Here is a 16,486-nt window from a genome sequence, read left to right as displayed (position 1 = left end):
CATTTTTGACGGAATTTTTTTATATCTTTCAAAAGGTGTTGTTGTCCTGAGCTTAAATTTGAAAAGATATTTCACCTGTGATCATTTTTCGTGAAGTTATGGGTGTTTAAAGATTGCCATTTTGGCCAATTTGGGACAATTAACGCGCGATATATTTCGCGCTATTAACGCGTAAGCGAGATTTAATCCGTCTTAGAAATTGTTCCAAATTGGTTCAAGGAAGCTTATATGCCATAAATGATTTGTTAATAGGAGCAAAATCTATCACTTAATACGTATTATGACGTGTGGGGGGATGATTTTCATTTTTTTTATATTATATTTAATTTTTTTATGTTATTACTGCTCCATAAAATTTAAAAGGCAGTCGGAACATTCAGGGCTTCGCCCTGATACGAGCAGTCTTGTAACTATTAAAAATTTAAACGGTACTAATTGTACCTATGAGTCAGTGGTAAACGCTTTGCCTCTCTTTGAGAACTTTGATTTGATTCCCGAGTTGTTCACAAAATGATACAAGACTGCTCGTATCAGGGCGAAACCCTGAATGTGCCGACTGCTTTTTAAGGTTTATGGAGCAGCAGTAATAGCATAAAAATTAAATGAAATAAAATAAAATGATTTTTTTTTTCAAAAATTTGAATTTTTTAATGAAAATCATCCCCCCACACGCAATATAAAGTACAAAAAGAGAGATTTCGTTCCTTGTATCAAATCAATTATGGCAAATAAGCTTCTTTCAACCACTTTAGATCGATTTATAAGACGAATTAAATCTCCGCTTACGCGTTAATAGCGCGAATTATATCGCACGTTAATTGTCCCAAATTGGTCAAAATGGCCAAAATGGCAATATTTAAACCCTCATAACTTTACGAAAAATGATCACAGGTGAAATATCTTTTCAAATTTAAGCTCAAGAAAACAATAGCTTTCGAAGGACATAACAAAAATCCGTCAAAAATGGCTAGTTAAAAAGTCGAAATTTGTCTGATGAAAAAAAAACCTACCCGAGCACAAGTATTCCGTTACTTTCGTATCGAAAGTCGGATCAATTAGGAACAGTAAATAGAGATCAACAAAAAATGAGAAACTTAAGAACTTACAAGACTCTCATTTTAGCTGATGCAATGTGTATTTAGCCAAATCAATTTCAAAGTTTTGAATATACTGTTTTGTGTTTAAAATTCTTAGTAAAAAGTTGAAAAAAAAAATTGATCATATTCCATTATAACTATTCATTTTCAATCAATTATAATCAGTTTTTTTTATATAGAGACTGACTACAAAAATCCAACATGATCGATTAGTATCCATGAAGCTTTGTTAAAAGGAATGTAAATCCAACTATCGAAAAGCAAAAATGTAAAGACCACAAAAATAACCTATTTATTTTGAAAGGTTTTGTAGGCAAAACCCTTAAACAAGATAGTCGATTTTCGTGAATCATTTCACGTTGCGAAAGGATTTTTATGGGATGTTAATTGATTTTTTTTTCAATTTAAAAAAGTCCATTGTATTCGATTACAATGGATTCTAAATCATTTTTATTGACAATATAATCGATTATTTTTAATTCATAAAATTCATGAAAATCGATTGTTTTTTATTTAGATGTGAAAAGTTTACTCAGTTTTGTGCAGCGTTCTGCAAAACTAGAACCAGAACGAATATGTTCACCCCAGTATACATCACGCGGTCACCGCTTGACATACGCCCCTACTTTCACACCCACCTCACCCCCTTCCACCGCCCCTCTCACCCCCCTCCAGATCCTCTACCAGACACCCTTCTATTCAAAAACTCAAATACGTTCCGTCTACTCCTTTCCCCCATGTTTACCCCCACTCCCAGTTTACCACCTCCCTCCTAATTAATCCCCTCACTTTACCCCCACCACTTACCCTACCACCCAGTTTCAGAAGAAAAATTGATTTTTGCCCATTATAGTTGATTAAACTCAATTCAAATTGATTTAATTGGCTTGAAAAAAATTAAAGTGATAATTATCAAAGAAACTTTTTGCGGGCAGTTTTCTCGAAATCCGATAACTCGAAAAGAAAAAAGGTGCTATTAAAAACCATTCTTGAAATTCAAGAAGGTTTACACGGTATCGAAACTTAAAAACTGAAAAATAATCTAAAAGTTCCAATCTATTTTTTTTTGGTTTTCTTGAGTTCTTTTACATTTTCTCCAACTGCATGCAGGCTATGTTCTTGACTTGGTTGAAAACAATACATTTTGATTGGAACCCTTGCATACCCTTCTTGTTTTTGTATTCGATAAATTCCTGAACTAGGCTCTAGACAAGAAGTTATACCACATTTTTCATTTTGGTAACAATTTTTGCGAGAAATAAGCGAACAGCTTTCGAAGTTTGTATCATTTTGTGAACAACTCGGGAATCAAATCAAAGTTCTCAAAAAGAGACAAAGCGTTTACCACTGACTCTTAGGTACAAGTAGTACCGTTTAAAGTTTTAATAGTAACAAACTGATATGAATTTGTCACAGTTGAGACTTTAGTTGAACAAATAAATTCTCGACACGGTTGTGAATTTGAGCATTTAGTTCGGCTGGCGGTTTACTCCTCTGCCATGAACCTGTCTGTCATCGTATTTTTATCTTCAGACTAATTTTAACTAAGCTTTTTTGTCAAGACAACAATCCAAACTAGCACAGCAAACAAAAAATGGCGCTCAATGCACCATTCATGGCGAAACTCATGCAAGTTGAACACTTATATTGTTTACGAGATGAAAATGTAGTTAAGCTTAGCAGTTTGTTCATTTCATTAGTTTTTTTGTCAAAAAAACGCGTTGTCACGCCGCGACTTTTCTGGTTGTCACTCCGCGACGTTTGTTTTTAGCGCGTGACCACTATTCTTTTTTTAAGGACGTCCTGTATATTAATTTTACGAAGCAATCAGTGATCGCTTACGGAGGTAAATGAAAGAAAAAAATCTAAAACTGTTGAAAGAGAACTATATTTTAAACAAGAATTTCTGTTCAAATCTATAACAAATCGAACTGAACTAAGCTTATTGTCTTACTTATTTCTAGACTAATTTCTGGTTATCACTAAACAAAATTGAAACCATTGAGAGTTTTTGAGGAAATTTGAGCGTTGAAGCGTTTGCTTTCTTTGTAAATTTTGTAGTCCAAGCAGATTTGGTCATCAAATAAGCCATTTTTGAGTCAAAATCTAGGTTACATTGAAGATGTCGACTGGCTTTAAATTTCAAAATACAGTTGTTGCTGCAATCTTTCTACATAAATTACTTCGGTAATGGACTTGTACAGCTATGTTTTTCAAATCAAATGAGTACTAGTTTCCTGACTTTTTAGTTTCCTGTTTCGAAGCGGACCTGCTTTGCTGTATACCAAAAGAGTTTAAAATATCTCTGGATCTTGTCGAGAATGGTGTTTTTCATTTGCCTGTGTCGATAGCATGCATCATTTATGATAGGTTGATTCATTTCTCAATCTCTCTTCACACATCCGGGAGAGTAGAAAAAGTCCAACAAAAACAGACACATAAAAAATTAAAACTTGTGCAGATTTATTGGTGAGCGGATGGTGCCTCGTTTTCTGATCTGCACAAGCGATGTCATAAATTACTACTATAGCTGGGATTAAATTCAAGGCTTGTTAAAAATAAGACTTGCTTTTCACTTCTTTTGGGTATAACTGGTGCATGGTCGGATAAAGTGCATGATCCCAGACTAGGATGCCGGCCCGCCTTACAGTGCTTGTGTAGTGAGTGTGGCCTGGGCCGGATTTGGCGCAGGTGTTTGGTGGTGGCTGAATGGAGGAGCGCAACAACCAATCACTCCTATATTACATTCCACCGCTATCAAAGTGACCACGGCCGCCTGAATTAATAATTAGACTGTGCGTCACTCTATAAGACATGATCAAGTAGCACATTATTACAAAAGGAGGTAGGGGGAGGAGGGTGGGAAATGAGTGCCAGCAAATCATGTGAACTAAACTTAAGGCCACCTAAAAGCAACTAAAATAATTTTGAGAAAGAATATCCCGATAAAAAGTTGGAATAGTGGGATTTTTTTATTTTTTTCTTCTAAAATGAATAAAACATGAGAAAATAAGACAAGACTGCTCGTATCAGGGCGAAGCCCTGAATGTTCCGACTGACTTTTAAAGTTTATGGAGGAGTAATAACCTATAAAAACTAAAAGTAATAAAATAAATTGAATTTTTTTTCTTCTAAAAATTGATTTTTTTAAATGAAAATCATCCCCCCACACGCCATATTAAGTTCAAAAGGATAGATTTTGCTTCTTGTAACAAATCAATTGTGGTAAATAAGCTTCTTTCAATCCCTTTTGAACAATTTCTAAGACGAATTAAATCTCCGCTTGCGCATTAATAGCGCGAAATATATCGCACGTTAATTGTCCCAAGTTCGCCAGAAACTTTTCAACCCCCCCCCCCCCCCCGGTTGACCTGCATACGCCGAAAATGCTTCCTACGCTTTGAAAGGTTTTTGAAGTATTATTGCGTTTTATTCTCATTCTTTTTTTATCTAATTCAGTCGCCATTTACAAGGCAAAAACTATCGAATTTTTTTAAAAAAAAGTTGATGCAAGTTTTTTCTTCAAGATTTAAAAAATTTGTTTTAACGAAATTTTTTTTCTCTCAAATCAGTGTGGTCGGAACAACTTTCATATTAATTCCATTTACCCTGTGAAAGATTTGAAAAAATGTTTTAGGGAAAATAGTAAAAAAAACGTAGTGGTCGGAATACTATTATGGGCTGATTGAACAGCAACCAGCGAGCCTTGTCTGTGATTTTACTTATGCTTTTTCAATTTTTCCATCATTCATACATACATTCAGGGGTGGATTTAGGGGGGGGGGGGCGGGGGGCATTCGCACCCTTCGCTCAGGGATTCGACCCCCTGCCGACCCAAAGGGTCCCCCCTTTGGTACTTTTTAAGAAATCCATTTTTTGCCGACCGACCCTAAAATTTTTCTAAAGGCGCCTTTGGCGCCAATATATACTGACTTTGAGGGGGAGCGCGCGCCAAAACGGCTTTTTTGACCTGTTTTTTCACAAATTTGCCTGCGGCGCTGAAAATTTCGCCAAATCAGGGACCTTTTAGTGCTTAAGAAGAGCTCAGAAAATCAATTTGGTCGACCTAAAAAAAAAAGGTCGTCAAAATTTTCGAAAAATTTTTGAAAGTCCGCCCCCTCGAAAAAATCCTAGATCCGCCCCTGCATACATTGTTATATGGGACAGCCAAGTTTATCTGGAAGGATTGGAGCCCTGGCGACCCAAGGGTCCCTCCCGCTTTGCACAATTTTATGATATCCATTTATGGCTGGCGGATCCAAAAGTTTTTCTAAGGCGCCTTGGGCACCAATAGGTACTAAATTTGAGGGGGAAGCGCGAGCCGAAAAAAACACACAATTTTTAGGTCTAAATTTTCCGAAAAGTGCATAAAACGCATTTTTTTGGCCTGCTTATTTTCCAAATTTTGCCTATGGTGCAGAAAATTTGGTCAACATAGGGTTTTTATTGTGATTTGTGAGAGCTTCCAATTTTTTTTGAAAATCCGCCCCTCCCTCTCCAGAAAATCTTAGATCCGCCCGTGGGCTCAATCATAAGCATCAATAAAAAAAATCACAATAAAAACTTGACTTCCTTTTTGGGGACTCGACTTTCATTTCAAGTGAGACGTCTAAAATGGGCTGTGCTTTTCGGTTTTTGCGTAACCATTGGCTCGGCAACCATATATTTGTCTAATTCTGCTTTCATCCCCTATTAACCCTTGCATGCTATAGTACACTTTGATAGTTAATTAATGTCCCAGGAGTTTAAAAAACAAGAGGGAGAGGCGGTCAAAAGGTTGTCAAGTACACTTAAAGGGGGTCTCAATTTCGTTGATTGAAAGAAACTCTGTAAGCCACTCTCCCCTCAACTAATTCCAATTCACCCTAGGCGCCAACAAAGGCAGCCGCCACTGAGAAGCAGCTCCACTTTTACAACACTCTTGCGCCCTAAGATGCCCATTTCAACACCAAATACAATACCCTGACTGCAGTATTGCAGTACTTGACTGTCCCATGGCACAGCCTGAAGACTAAATGTACATGCAGGCATGGACAGTTTCCACGCAGTTACCATACTTTAGTGATACCGTGCCGTCTTTCTTGAGCGATGAATTAACGAAGGATTTAAAATTGCTTAAATGCTCTGGGAAAAGTCTTCTTTGAACTTGACGCCGGAAGGCCCATATCGCAAAAATACATATGTAAAAATACCCAAATAGAGTTATGTAAACAGACTAAAGAGCCTTTTAAGTGCTGTTAGAAAGCGAAGGTAGAATTTCTCAATTTTAGAAAAGGGACTTCAAAAAGCAGCACCAAGTCACTGGAGATTGAGACTAGAGGATTCTTATAAAATCAATGCAGCGTCAGAACAGTTTCATCAATAATTTAAGACTTAAAAATTTCATAGATTACAATCAAAGTTATCTTCAGACTCTTTCGCAATCAACAGCAATAACACACTTTAAACATCTCAAAATTTTTTGAATGGGGTTGTGAAAGGATTCATGGAAATGTAAATTGTAGATTAAATTGATTTTCAAAAATCAGACTCCATTTAGAGCTGAGCGCACTCACCCAAAGAAAACTTACTGTGTAGAGTGTGTGTTATCATATTAAAACCTTTTCAATCGTAAAAAGATGGTTTTTCAAAATTCTCTTTTTCAGCAGAGTCAAAGAAGCTGGTCGATTATTTCCGTTTAGTTGCCAAATGTTACAAATTGTGAATTGACTCGACATAAAATATATTCATTTTGACCACGAATATTTTTGTATTTTCACAAAAAAATTGACTAACCAAAAAAAGCTGAGTCTACGTGTTGGATAAAATTGAGCATTACGAGGCCAAATTCTGTTTTTTTTTGCGAATTGAAGCGGACTCCGCAACAAGTGCGCTCTCTTTGTTCTTTTTTTTGTTCTTTTGGTTTTTTGATCGTTCCGAAAAAGTTTTAAGATGTTAAACAAATTTTGCGCCTTTTAAACAAACAGTGCACATTTTGACCTCGTAAACGACAAAACTCTCAAAAAAATCCTTTCCCTCAAACACACATATTATGTGAAGTACAAATGATAGTTTTATTTCCCGCTCCTAGTTTACAAACCCGCGCTGACAAACTGAGATTGAAAGATTGAATGAAATTGAAACCAAAACAAGACTGCTCGTATCAGGGTGAAGCCCTGAATGTTCCGACTGCCTTTTAAGGTCTATGGAGCAGTAATAACTTGAAAAATTTAATGTAATAAAAAAGAAAGTTTGAGATTTATTTTATAAATCATCCCCCCACACGCCATATAAACCACGAAGAGATAAAATTCGCTCCTAGTAACAAATCAATTACAGAAAAAAACGTCCTTCAACCATTTTGAAACAATTTCTAAGATGGATTAAATCTTTGCTTACCCGTTAATCGTGCGAAATAAATCGCGCGTTAATTGTCCCTAATTGGCCAAAATGACAATCTTAAAACCCCCATAACTTAACGAAAAAAATCACACGTGGAATATCTTTTCAAATTTAAGCTCAGGATAATAATAACTTTTGAATGATATAAAAAATTCAGTCAAAAATGGCTAGTTAAAAAATCGAAATTTGTCTTAAGAAAAAAACCCACCCCGAGCATAAATGTCCCGTAACTTTCGTTACGAAAGTCGGAACAATAAATTGCCATAAAATGGACTTGAATCGATTGTAAACTGATTTTTAAACTTTATTTTTATCTCAAACTAAATCTCTTTTAACTTGATTCAAGTTAATTTTTTCAGGTTTTTGCGACATTATTGATTTCAATTCATTTCTTGTCAATACGGAAAGAGTTGATGAGATCAAATGATTCGCCTTAATTAAATCAATTTGCAACAATTTTTTCTATATTAATTGGTCGATTTTTCATTAACAGACTGAATTATGACCCCTGGTAACTATCTCAAATTGGTCAAACTGGCAACTTTCAAAGCCCCAAAAATTACAAAAGCTTCCAGTGAAATTTACATTTTCATTTGAAGCTCCAGATTTTGATGTTTTTCAGTTTGTCAAAAAAATCTGTTGAGAAAACAAACCAATTGAAAAATTCTGATAAAAAAATTGCCGCATCAAGCACAACACAAATTTTTCGTCTTTTTGTTGGAAAGCCGTGACAATTATAATAAATTGGTCACAAGTATAACCTAAATTAAAACTTGGTCTCAATAAAAAAAATCTCCAAGCATATATTCACGCCACAATATTTACTTATCACAAAAAATACACAAAAAATTTATAATAGAGAAATAACAGGCAACAAGTTCACTGGAAAAAAACTACTTTGTGTATGTAAGGAGCAGCTTTCGTTTTATCTGCAGGTCTAAAGATTCATTGTGATGCATATTTCAAAATTGTAGAAAAAGAACGGCGTTAATAGGTCACTGTATTGTTTCTGTTGTTCACTGTATTTTTTCTTGTATTGTATTTTAGAAGTTGGTTTCAGTACTTTTAAAACATGAATATAAATTGAGTTTAAAATGTTTGGCTGCACGTGGTTTTCCTTGTTTTTCAGATTTATGAATTTGCCTGATTTCTGGATGTTTCGGCAAACTTTCCAAATTTTTGTAACAGATTGATTTAACGCCAATTTTTTGCAATTGGCACGTAACCTAATTGAAAAGGAAGGTTCTACTTGGTGCCTTAGAAACACTTGCTCACAAACTCAACCTATAGCATAGTTCCTGAGCATTCTTTTTTTCATAACTTCTTTTTGCAAAAAAAAATAGCTGCGTTTCAAATACTCCACGCCATTTAAGCAATAATCACTAGCCTTGTTTTGTTAAATGGTTGCTTTAGTTAGAAAGCTTAACCATCATAGTTTCGCTTTTAGAAAACTAAAATGGATATTAAGGAATTTAATAGAGTAAACTGGAACCGTAGACTTTCAAGCACCCCGCCCTCCCAAACTCCAACTTACACCTATTCCATTTGACATCATTCTAATACAGCAATTTGATTCCTCCAGTCTTAACCGTTCTACCCATATTATTAAGAAGATTTAAACCAAAAATTTAACAAAACAAGGATAGCAAATAGCACATAATGTTCCGACATTATTAACAAAAAAAACTTAAGAAAATATGTTTTTTTTTCTCAATTTAGTGTCGTTATTTTTTGTCCATGTTGTAATGCGAGAACTACACAAGCGCGTAAAAATTAAGTCAAAAAGGCATGCTCAAAAACAACTGGCTTCAAAAAATGAACAACAGACAAAAATATATTTAGATAGAAATTTCAAAAAAAAAAATTTGTTGTTTTGCACAATAATTTTTCGTTTATTTTAAAAAATTTTCATGGCCGGGAAAGTGCTAAAGTAAATTTTGAATGCAATTTTCAGTTGAAGTAAATAAGTTTTTTTCAGCCTAATTGTTGAATTTTTTTATAATAAATGTTATTCGATCGCGTTAGTCGCTTGAAACTAGACTGAACCTCAAAAATTTCGAAGTAATTTTTCTCATCACTGGGAAAATTTAAACAGAAATTTTGTAGGTCACTCGAATCATAATTAAAGGGGGCTTCAATATAATATATTTTTGACTCAATCTAAAGGTTATTTGTGGTACCTGATTTTGCGTGAAAAAAAAATTAACACACCTGAATACCAAGTTCCTCGCCATTTGCAATGGTCGGAACAACAAAAAACAAAAGTTTTAAGAAAAAGTTTGAAAAAAAATTATATTTGTATCCAATTTAACCTATTGAATTGACTGCAAAATCAAGAATAACGATAATTTATTAGTTCATGCTATATTCAATAGTTCAATATGCTATATTTAATAGTTCATGCCGATTCTTTTAAGCTTTGATAAATTCCAAAACTTTTTAAAATTAAGCCCTTTTTCATGACTTTGAGCTGAATTATAAAATTTTTGAAGTCTGAATGTAGGCTGAGAAGGCTTCGTAGAACAAGAAAACTTGAAAGGTCACTGTATTGAAAGGCGGATTTTCCGAATTAACTTCTCGTAGTGAATATTTAAATCACGTTATTAGTTGCTCAATTACATTTGCACCGATTCTGTGATGAGTAAATCTGTTTTTCATTGTTTTCCTACAAACCCATGCGTTTGTAGAAGAACTTTTGATGAGCAGAATTTTTCATAGCTTAATTGGTACACAGCCGTTAATCTTAAAAAATACAATCAGAGTTTTTCTGGTAAAATTTGAAATCAAAGCATCCTATCCTTATTTTTCAGACTTATTAAAGTTACGTCAAAAACCATTATACCGACAGTACAAACCATGCCCAGCACAAGTATTCTGCCATTTTACTTCAAGTAAACAAAAAAAAACCGTTAGTTGTTCCTACTTTCGACTAAGAAAGTATAGAATATTTATGTCTAGTTAGTTTTTTATCATTTAACTTTCGAATTTTCATCTGAGTTGTTTTGTCATTATTCTTTAAGGACATCTGAAACCCTGCCCTCAAATTTAAAACTATTTTTTCACAGTGATCACGTTTTGTAAAATTTTGGAGGTTCAAAATTGCCAACTTGGCTAATTTTGAAAAGTGACATGCGCTATGTTGCGTTCTTATAACACTCGTAAACAGCAAGTTAAATCATTCCAAAGTGAACTTGGAAAGGATCAGTACGATATGGCCACAAAGATTTCTCCTGATGTATATGACAAATTCTACTGCTTTCTTGGAAAAATTATGCTTTTTAGCTCTAGAAAAATTCTCATTAATCATGCGGTGATAATCGCTGTTTTTTATCGCTTTTTGAAACAAAAAAATCAATTTGAAAAACAATCAGAGCACTTTCAGGAAGCAAGGTAAAAATTAGATTAGTAGAGTCGCGGATAGGTTCAGTTTTTGTGTTTCTGAGAAATAGAACAGACTTAGTCCAAAATTTAGTCGGTTAAAGCACTGATGCGTTTTTGGAAATTCCGAGAAATAGAATTGCAGCTTTCGTTTTATGATTTTAAAAGAGAAAAATTGAAAAATTCTGCCGTATGATTGAAATCTGCTGCTCAATAAAATAATCTGCTCTATAAACTAAAGTCAGCCCTTTCTGCTAAAATTTTCTGCTAGCAAAATTTTTTGGGGCCTGGATATGAGACGCTAAAAAGAAGACAAAATTGAACAAAAAAATCTTTCATTTTTTTAAATTAATATATAGAGTTCAAGGCAAAAACTTTTTAAAGCTAAAAGCTCTAAGATACAGGCAAAACCTTATATTTACCTGACAAACGTTTTACGCTGACATACGAGCAGCCTTGTTGTTCCGACCATTGAAAATGGGGAGGAACTTTGTATTCGTGTGTGTTTTAGTTTTTTTGTTTTCCACCCAAAATCAGCTACCATCGGTTAATTTTTGGACTGGGTTGAGATATATCATAATAAAGCTCTTTTAGTCGTGATTTGATGACATTCAAAAATTTTGAGAAAAGTTAACCCAGTGTGAAGAAAAACCGTTTAGAAATTTTTTATTTTTCGTCTAATTTCTTGCGAATGAACAGGCTTACATTAATTTTTTTAAGCTTAGCTTAAGCCTTGGAAATTTATTTTTACTCAAACGAAATTAGTTTTTTGAGTTCTTAGCTTTATCTTAGGAATCAAAAACTTCAAAATTTCAAAAATTGTTTTTGAAACATTAAAAAAAAATAAAGTTTTTTTTAATTTTTTTTTTCTTGTTACTTGTCTTCAAAAATTGTTTTGCAATTTGCATATTTTACAATGACTGACGAAAATGCACGAGCTTTGTTTTTTCGCTCAGATTCCTTTATCACACCATGCCAAAAAATGACACTAACTTGAATAAATAATTTTGCTTTAATATTTTAATATTGGTCGGAACATTCTGTGCTATTGCAACCGGCTATCCTTGTTTCTTTTTCGTTTACTTATTTTAAAAAATCTATATTCAAATTTCATTACACTCAAGAGGCTATAGTTTGAGTTTATCTTCAATCTGTCACTTGCCATTGAAAAAAACTTGTTGAACTGTTAAAAGTCACTCGAAGTTTTACATATGTGATGGTTATGAAGTGAATCTTATAAACGAAAAAGTTTTTTGTTGACTTCATGACTTCATAAAACTATTTCATGCTCCTGAAATTATATTTGTTTTTTTCTCCAAGTTTTAGTTCCATCCATTTTTTGGCTCAATGTATACTATCATTTTTTTTGTCGGGATCATTTGCTTACATTTTTATCATTTAGGGTAAATTTTTTAGGATAAAAAGCAATATAGTATAACCGCTTGCTACCAATATTTCTCTAACTCCGATCCAGTACATAGGTATGCTAGACACATGCTAACACGCCAGCCCATATTTGTAAGCTACAGCGTCATATCAGCAATGAACCCATATAAGGGAGCCAAAAAGTCTTCTTGCAAGCACTGAGTGAAAGAAAATAAGGAATGATATTTTAACTCTCAGTTACAGTCACTTACCTTTCTTGACGAGAACCATATCATATATATTCATATCATACACAAAGTCATCATATTCTCGTTCCTTTTTTAAGAAAAAATAAAAAGGATAATTTTTTTGTCTAAATCTATGATTTTATTGTTATAAAATCTATTTTGTACAAAATTTCAAAGAATTTTTTCTATTTTGTACATAAATTCAAGTGATGTATTCTATTTTGCAGATAAATTCAAGCCAGTGATATTTTTTATTTTCGATTTTGTTTTGCTCACTTCAAACAGGTTTAATTTTTTAAACGGAGCTTTACCGGAAGATTTTTAACATCTAAAAGATATTAACGCAATGAGCTAATAATTAGAAAAATCTTTACCTGAGCATTTTTACACAAAACTTTGTGGGTTTGAATAAACGAATTTGGAATAATTAGTGCGCGCTATATTTAGTTCTTTACAATGTCGATTAAAATTACCCGGACCAAGAAATCTGAAGGCTTTAAACTTGAATTTCCAATCTGAAAAAAGCACAATTTGATCTCGTATTGTGCGGACCTTGTGGAGGCAAAATTCTTAAACGGTGGTTGCCAAAATGTTTTTGGTAAACAATTTTTTGCTCAAATCAAAAGAATTTTCCGGAAACTTAGATAAAGTTCACAGTCTTGTTGCATCAATTGAATGTCACACAATGCTAGCAGACAAAAATGAAGCTAAAGGCAAAGTCGAAAAACCACAATAAAAAAAAATGTGTATCGAATGATGTTCACTTTGAAAAAATGTTTTGTAAGAAATCGGCAGCGTTAACTAATTATTTGGAAACAATTATCGATCGAAAACTAAGCTGACAAAACTTGGGTGAGCTTCCGTTGAGCCGAAAACATATTTGTTGTCTCGGAAACTTTTGAGCCATTAATCTTCGAAACAAAGATGTTTTGCCTTTTGTGTTTCGGCAGGACAACAGGACAATTAGTTAGCATTGAAATTACTTTTTTCACTCAGACGATGCAAAACTAAGTAAATAAGAAGCCGAAAAAACATACTTCGAAAACATACGTCATTTAGGCCGAATGAAGTTTAAAAGCAATAAATAAAAAAAGAGAATATACAAACCACTTGGATGCAACAAAAAATGCTCAGAACTAAAAAAAAACAATCTAATGTGGCAACTAACCCATAGAAAAAATAGATAGGCCAACAACAATCAGACAAATGATAAGCCGATGATTTTTGAAACTGACATTTTCAGTTTTAAAAAAAAAACAGGTCCTGGCTCGATTCGAACCTGGGACTTTTACCAGTTGTTCCCCGCAAACGCAGATAACTAGTAGTTTGAATTTATTATAAATCAAGCTATCAAGTGATTCAAACTACTTTGTTAAACATGTTTTTATCCCGAAAAAAGACCGATTTGATAACCGTACGCGTAATTACCTATATTCTGTTTATTATAAAACCAATTTTCGACTTAGGCAACAAAAATTGAAGCACAGTGTTTCTGCCAACTAAGCCATTTAAGTTTTTGGCATAGCAGCAAGGGCCGATTCTGTGTTCCAGGAATCACCACAGTGTTGACAATGACTACCATCTTCACCAGTGCCAGAGCATCACTGCCTCGCTTCTCCTACGTCAAGGCCATCGACATCTACCTGCTCACTTGCTTCGTCTTCGTATTCGCATCTCTCATAGAGTACGCCATAGTGAACTACAACTTCTGGAAGATCAAACACCGACTCAACAAAACTGTCAAAGGCAACCACAACAACAACAACGCCAGTACAGCTGCTGCAGCTGGCTCACAGAGTATGCATAATGTACCAGCCCAGATTCAGAGGAGTTCACTCCAGATGACGACAACGGGGAACCAGCAGAGGCATTCTGCAGAAAGTTCGGCCAAAAATCTGCGCAAGGTCCTTAGCTCAGATGTGAGTGAAATCGCCCGGAGTCACAATTATCGTTTTCGAATTTGAACATTTAAAACGCGTTTTTGTTTAAGTGTATGTATCAATCAGGTATTCAAACGGTGCTTACCGATTCTTTTGTGTAAATTAACATCAAGTACATGTCGTTAACTCCAAAAAGAAGTGTTTCAACATCGACACTATGAACAATTTTTTTTTCTATTTAAATGAGTTTCTATATGTTCTCTGATGTTTTAAGGCTCTGACACCGGATGAAATGATAGCACTGCGCTTATCCACTCCAACATCAGCCATAAACTCGAACTCTCCCGATCTGCCAAGGAAGATGCTGACTCCCTCACTCTCCGCTAACTCTATTCCCCCCAGCAGACAACGCAAAATGGCATACAGCTGGAACAGCAACGCATATACAGTAGGCAATAACTTACAGGCACCTCCTAGTGCCCCATCAGTTGTGAAAACATCAGCTGCGTCGGCCCAGAATTTCGCCAAAGGATACGTCCAATCATTCCCATCTCCTCGTGGTGGTGCCCTGCCGATAGCACACCAATCAGCTCGGGTGACCGAAACATCTATGATGCAGAAATATCACAGCAGCGGTGGCGCCTCGCCGTACTCGGGTCTTCGAGAGACACCAGGAAGTTTTACTCATCCAGGACCGATGGTCCAGAATTCCGCACAGCAGCAGGAGATCGATCAATCATATCTGAAATCAAACGGATCAGTAGTGAAAAGAAGGAACCATTCGTCCAAGCATAATAACGCCTCCTCGCCCAGTCAGCAACCACCTAATGTGAAGAGAGTAGTTTACAAACCGGCCTTCATGGTTCAGAGTGCGTCAGTTGGAAAAAGCGAGTCATCGTTTTCCTCCCATCTCTCGCCTTCGATTAATCAGCCAATCACAGACTCGAGTAGTGTTTCCAGTAGTCATTACCGCCATCGACACTCCTCCACACACCACTCACAACAGGCCTTCAATGTCTCCATGCCATCATCAATTAACCGCCTCACTCTATCAGATGGGAACCCTTCAGAACTCCATTGTCCACCTCACAAGACGAAAAGTCACAATTCAAATGGATTATACGCCCTCTTACGGGCATTTTGCACATTCTGGCTCAGTTTAGAGATTCCCAGCGGAGAAAGGGTCATTATAATTGACAGATACTCACGCTGTCTCTTCCCAACCGCTTTCATTCTTTTTAACGCAGTTTACTGGTGGTACTATGTTTCCTGATTACACTATTATTCAGACACTTTACTTAGAAAATTTCAGGGCAAACTTCCAATTGTAATTTAATAATTTATTTACTCAGTTCACTGAATTCATTTTGGGAAAATATTTCTTTTTCACTACCATAATCGAAAGAAAAGCTGATCAAACGTCAAAATCCATAGGTTTTCTTGTGGGTAAAGGCGAGAGTTACCCTGGCGATCATTATGCAGTCGATTGTTGTAACACATATGCTAGCGTTTTGAGCACAATAAACATTCAATTTTGGGCTTTCTATGGACCTTTAGCAGTTCCCGAAAAAGAACGCGTCATTCATGAACTTATAAATTTTCAAGGAATTTTTCAGCATTTTTTTTTTTCGTTTTTTGCCGATTTTTTTTTGCTGAAACTTAAGTTTTGGTGATTAGAAAAAACTTGATGTTTAGTGATATGCATTTTTTTGCTGAAATTTAAGTTTTAAAAATTTGAATTTTTGTTTCGTTTTAAGCAGACTTCCAAGTCAAAAGCCAAATGGAAGGCAAAATACGCTCCAAAACCAAAACTGCAAATTGCTCCAAAATGCGTGATTGATTATGTTTTATAGGAAGATTTTAATTTTTTAGAGTTCTCAAAAAGTGTCTTTCGTAAACAGTTTTTTTAAAAAAATCTCTTACAGGGGCCTATCCAAGGCTTTAAAGAATGTTTTTTTTTTGTATCTTAAGACCCGTTATAGAGTCATATCGCTCATGCAAGTTATTAACATTGGTTATAGAAATAAAAATGTGTTAAGATAGATAATAATAGAAAGGCTTTCAGTATGTGTACCATGATATGAAATTGGTAAGAAAAGTGGTGTTTTTGTTATTTTTGTGTAAAAATCTCAAGTAT

General features: G+C 34.8%; 1 protein-coding gene across 2 annotated transcripts in view; it reads left to right on the top strand.

Moving 5' to 3' along the window:
• LOC134844658 (gamma-aminobutyric acid receptor subunit alpha-4-like) overlaps nucleotides 1-15,698 on the top strand; it is a 57,126-nt gene extending 41,428 nt beyond the window's left edge. For both annotated transcript variants that reach the window (XM_063861457.1, XM_063861456.1), the window contains 2 exons: nucleotides 14,021-14,388; nucleotides 14,624-15,698. In XM_063861457.1, the coding sequence (XP_063717527.1) occupies nucleotides 14,021-14,388; nucleotides 14,624-15,622 (1,367 nt within the window). In that variant the 3' untranslated portion in view covers nucleotides 15,623-15,698. The remainder of the gene's footprint in view (nucleotides 1-14,020; nucleotides 14,389-14,623) is intronic.
• The last annotated feature ends 788 nt before the right edge of the window (nucleotides 15,699-16,486 follow it).

Source organism: Symsagittifera roscoffensis, chromosome 4, assembly GCF_963678635.1.
Source record: "Symsagittifera roscoffensis chromosome 4, txSymRosc1.1, whole genome shotgun sequence".
Taxonomy (NCBI): Eukaryota; Metazoa; Xenacoelomorpha; order Acoela; family Convolutidae; genus Symsagittifera; species Symsagittifera roscoffensis.
This window is presented reverse-complemented; position numbering and strand designations above follow the sequence as displayed.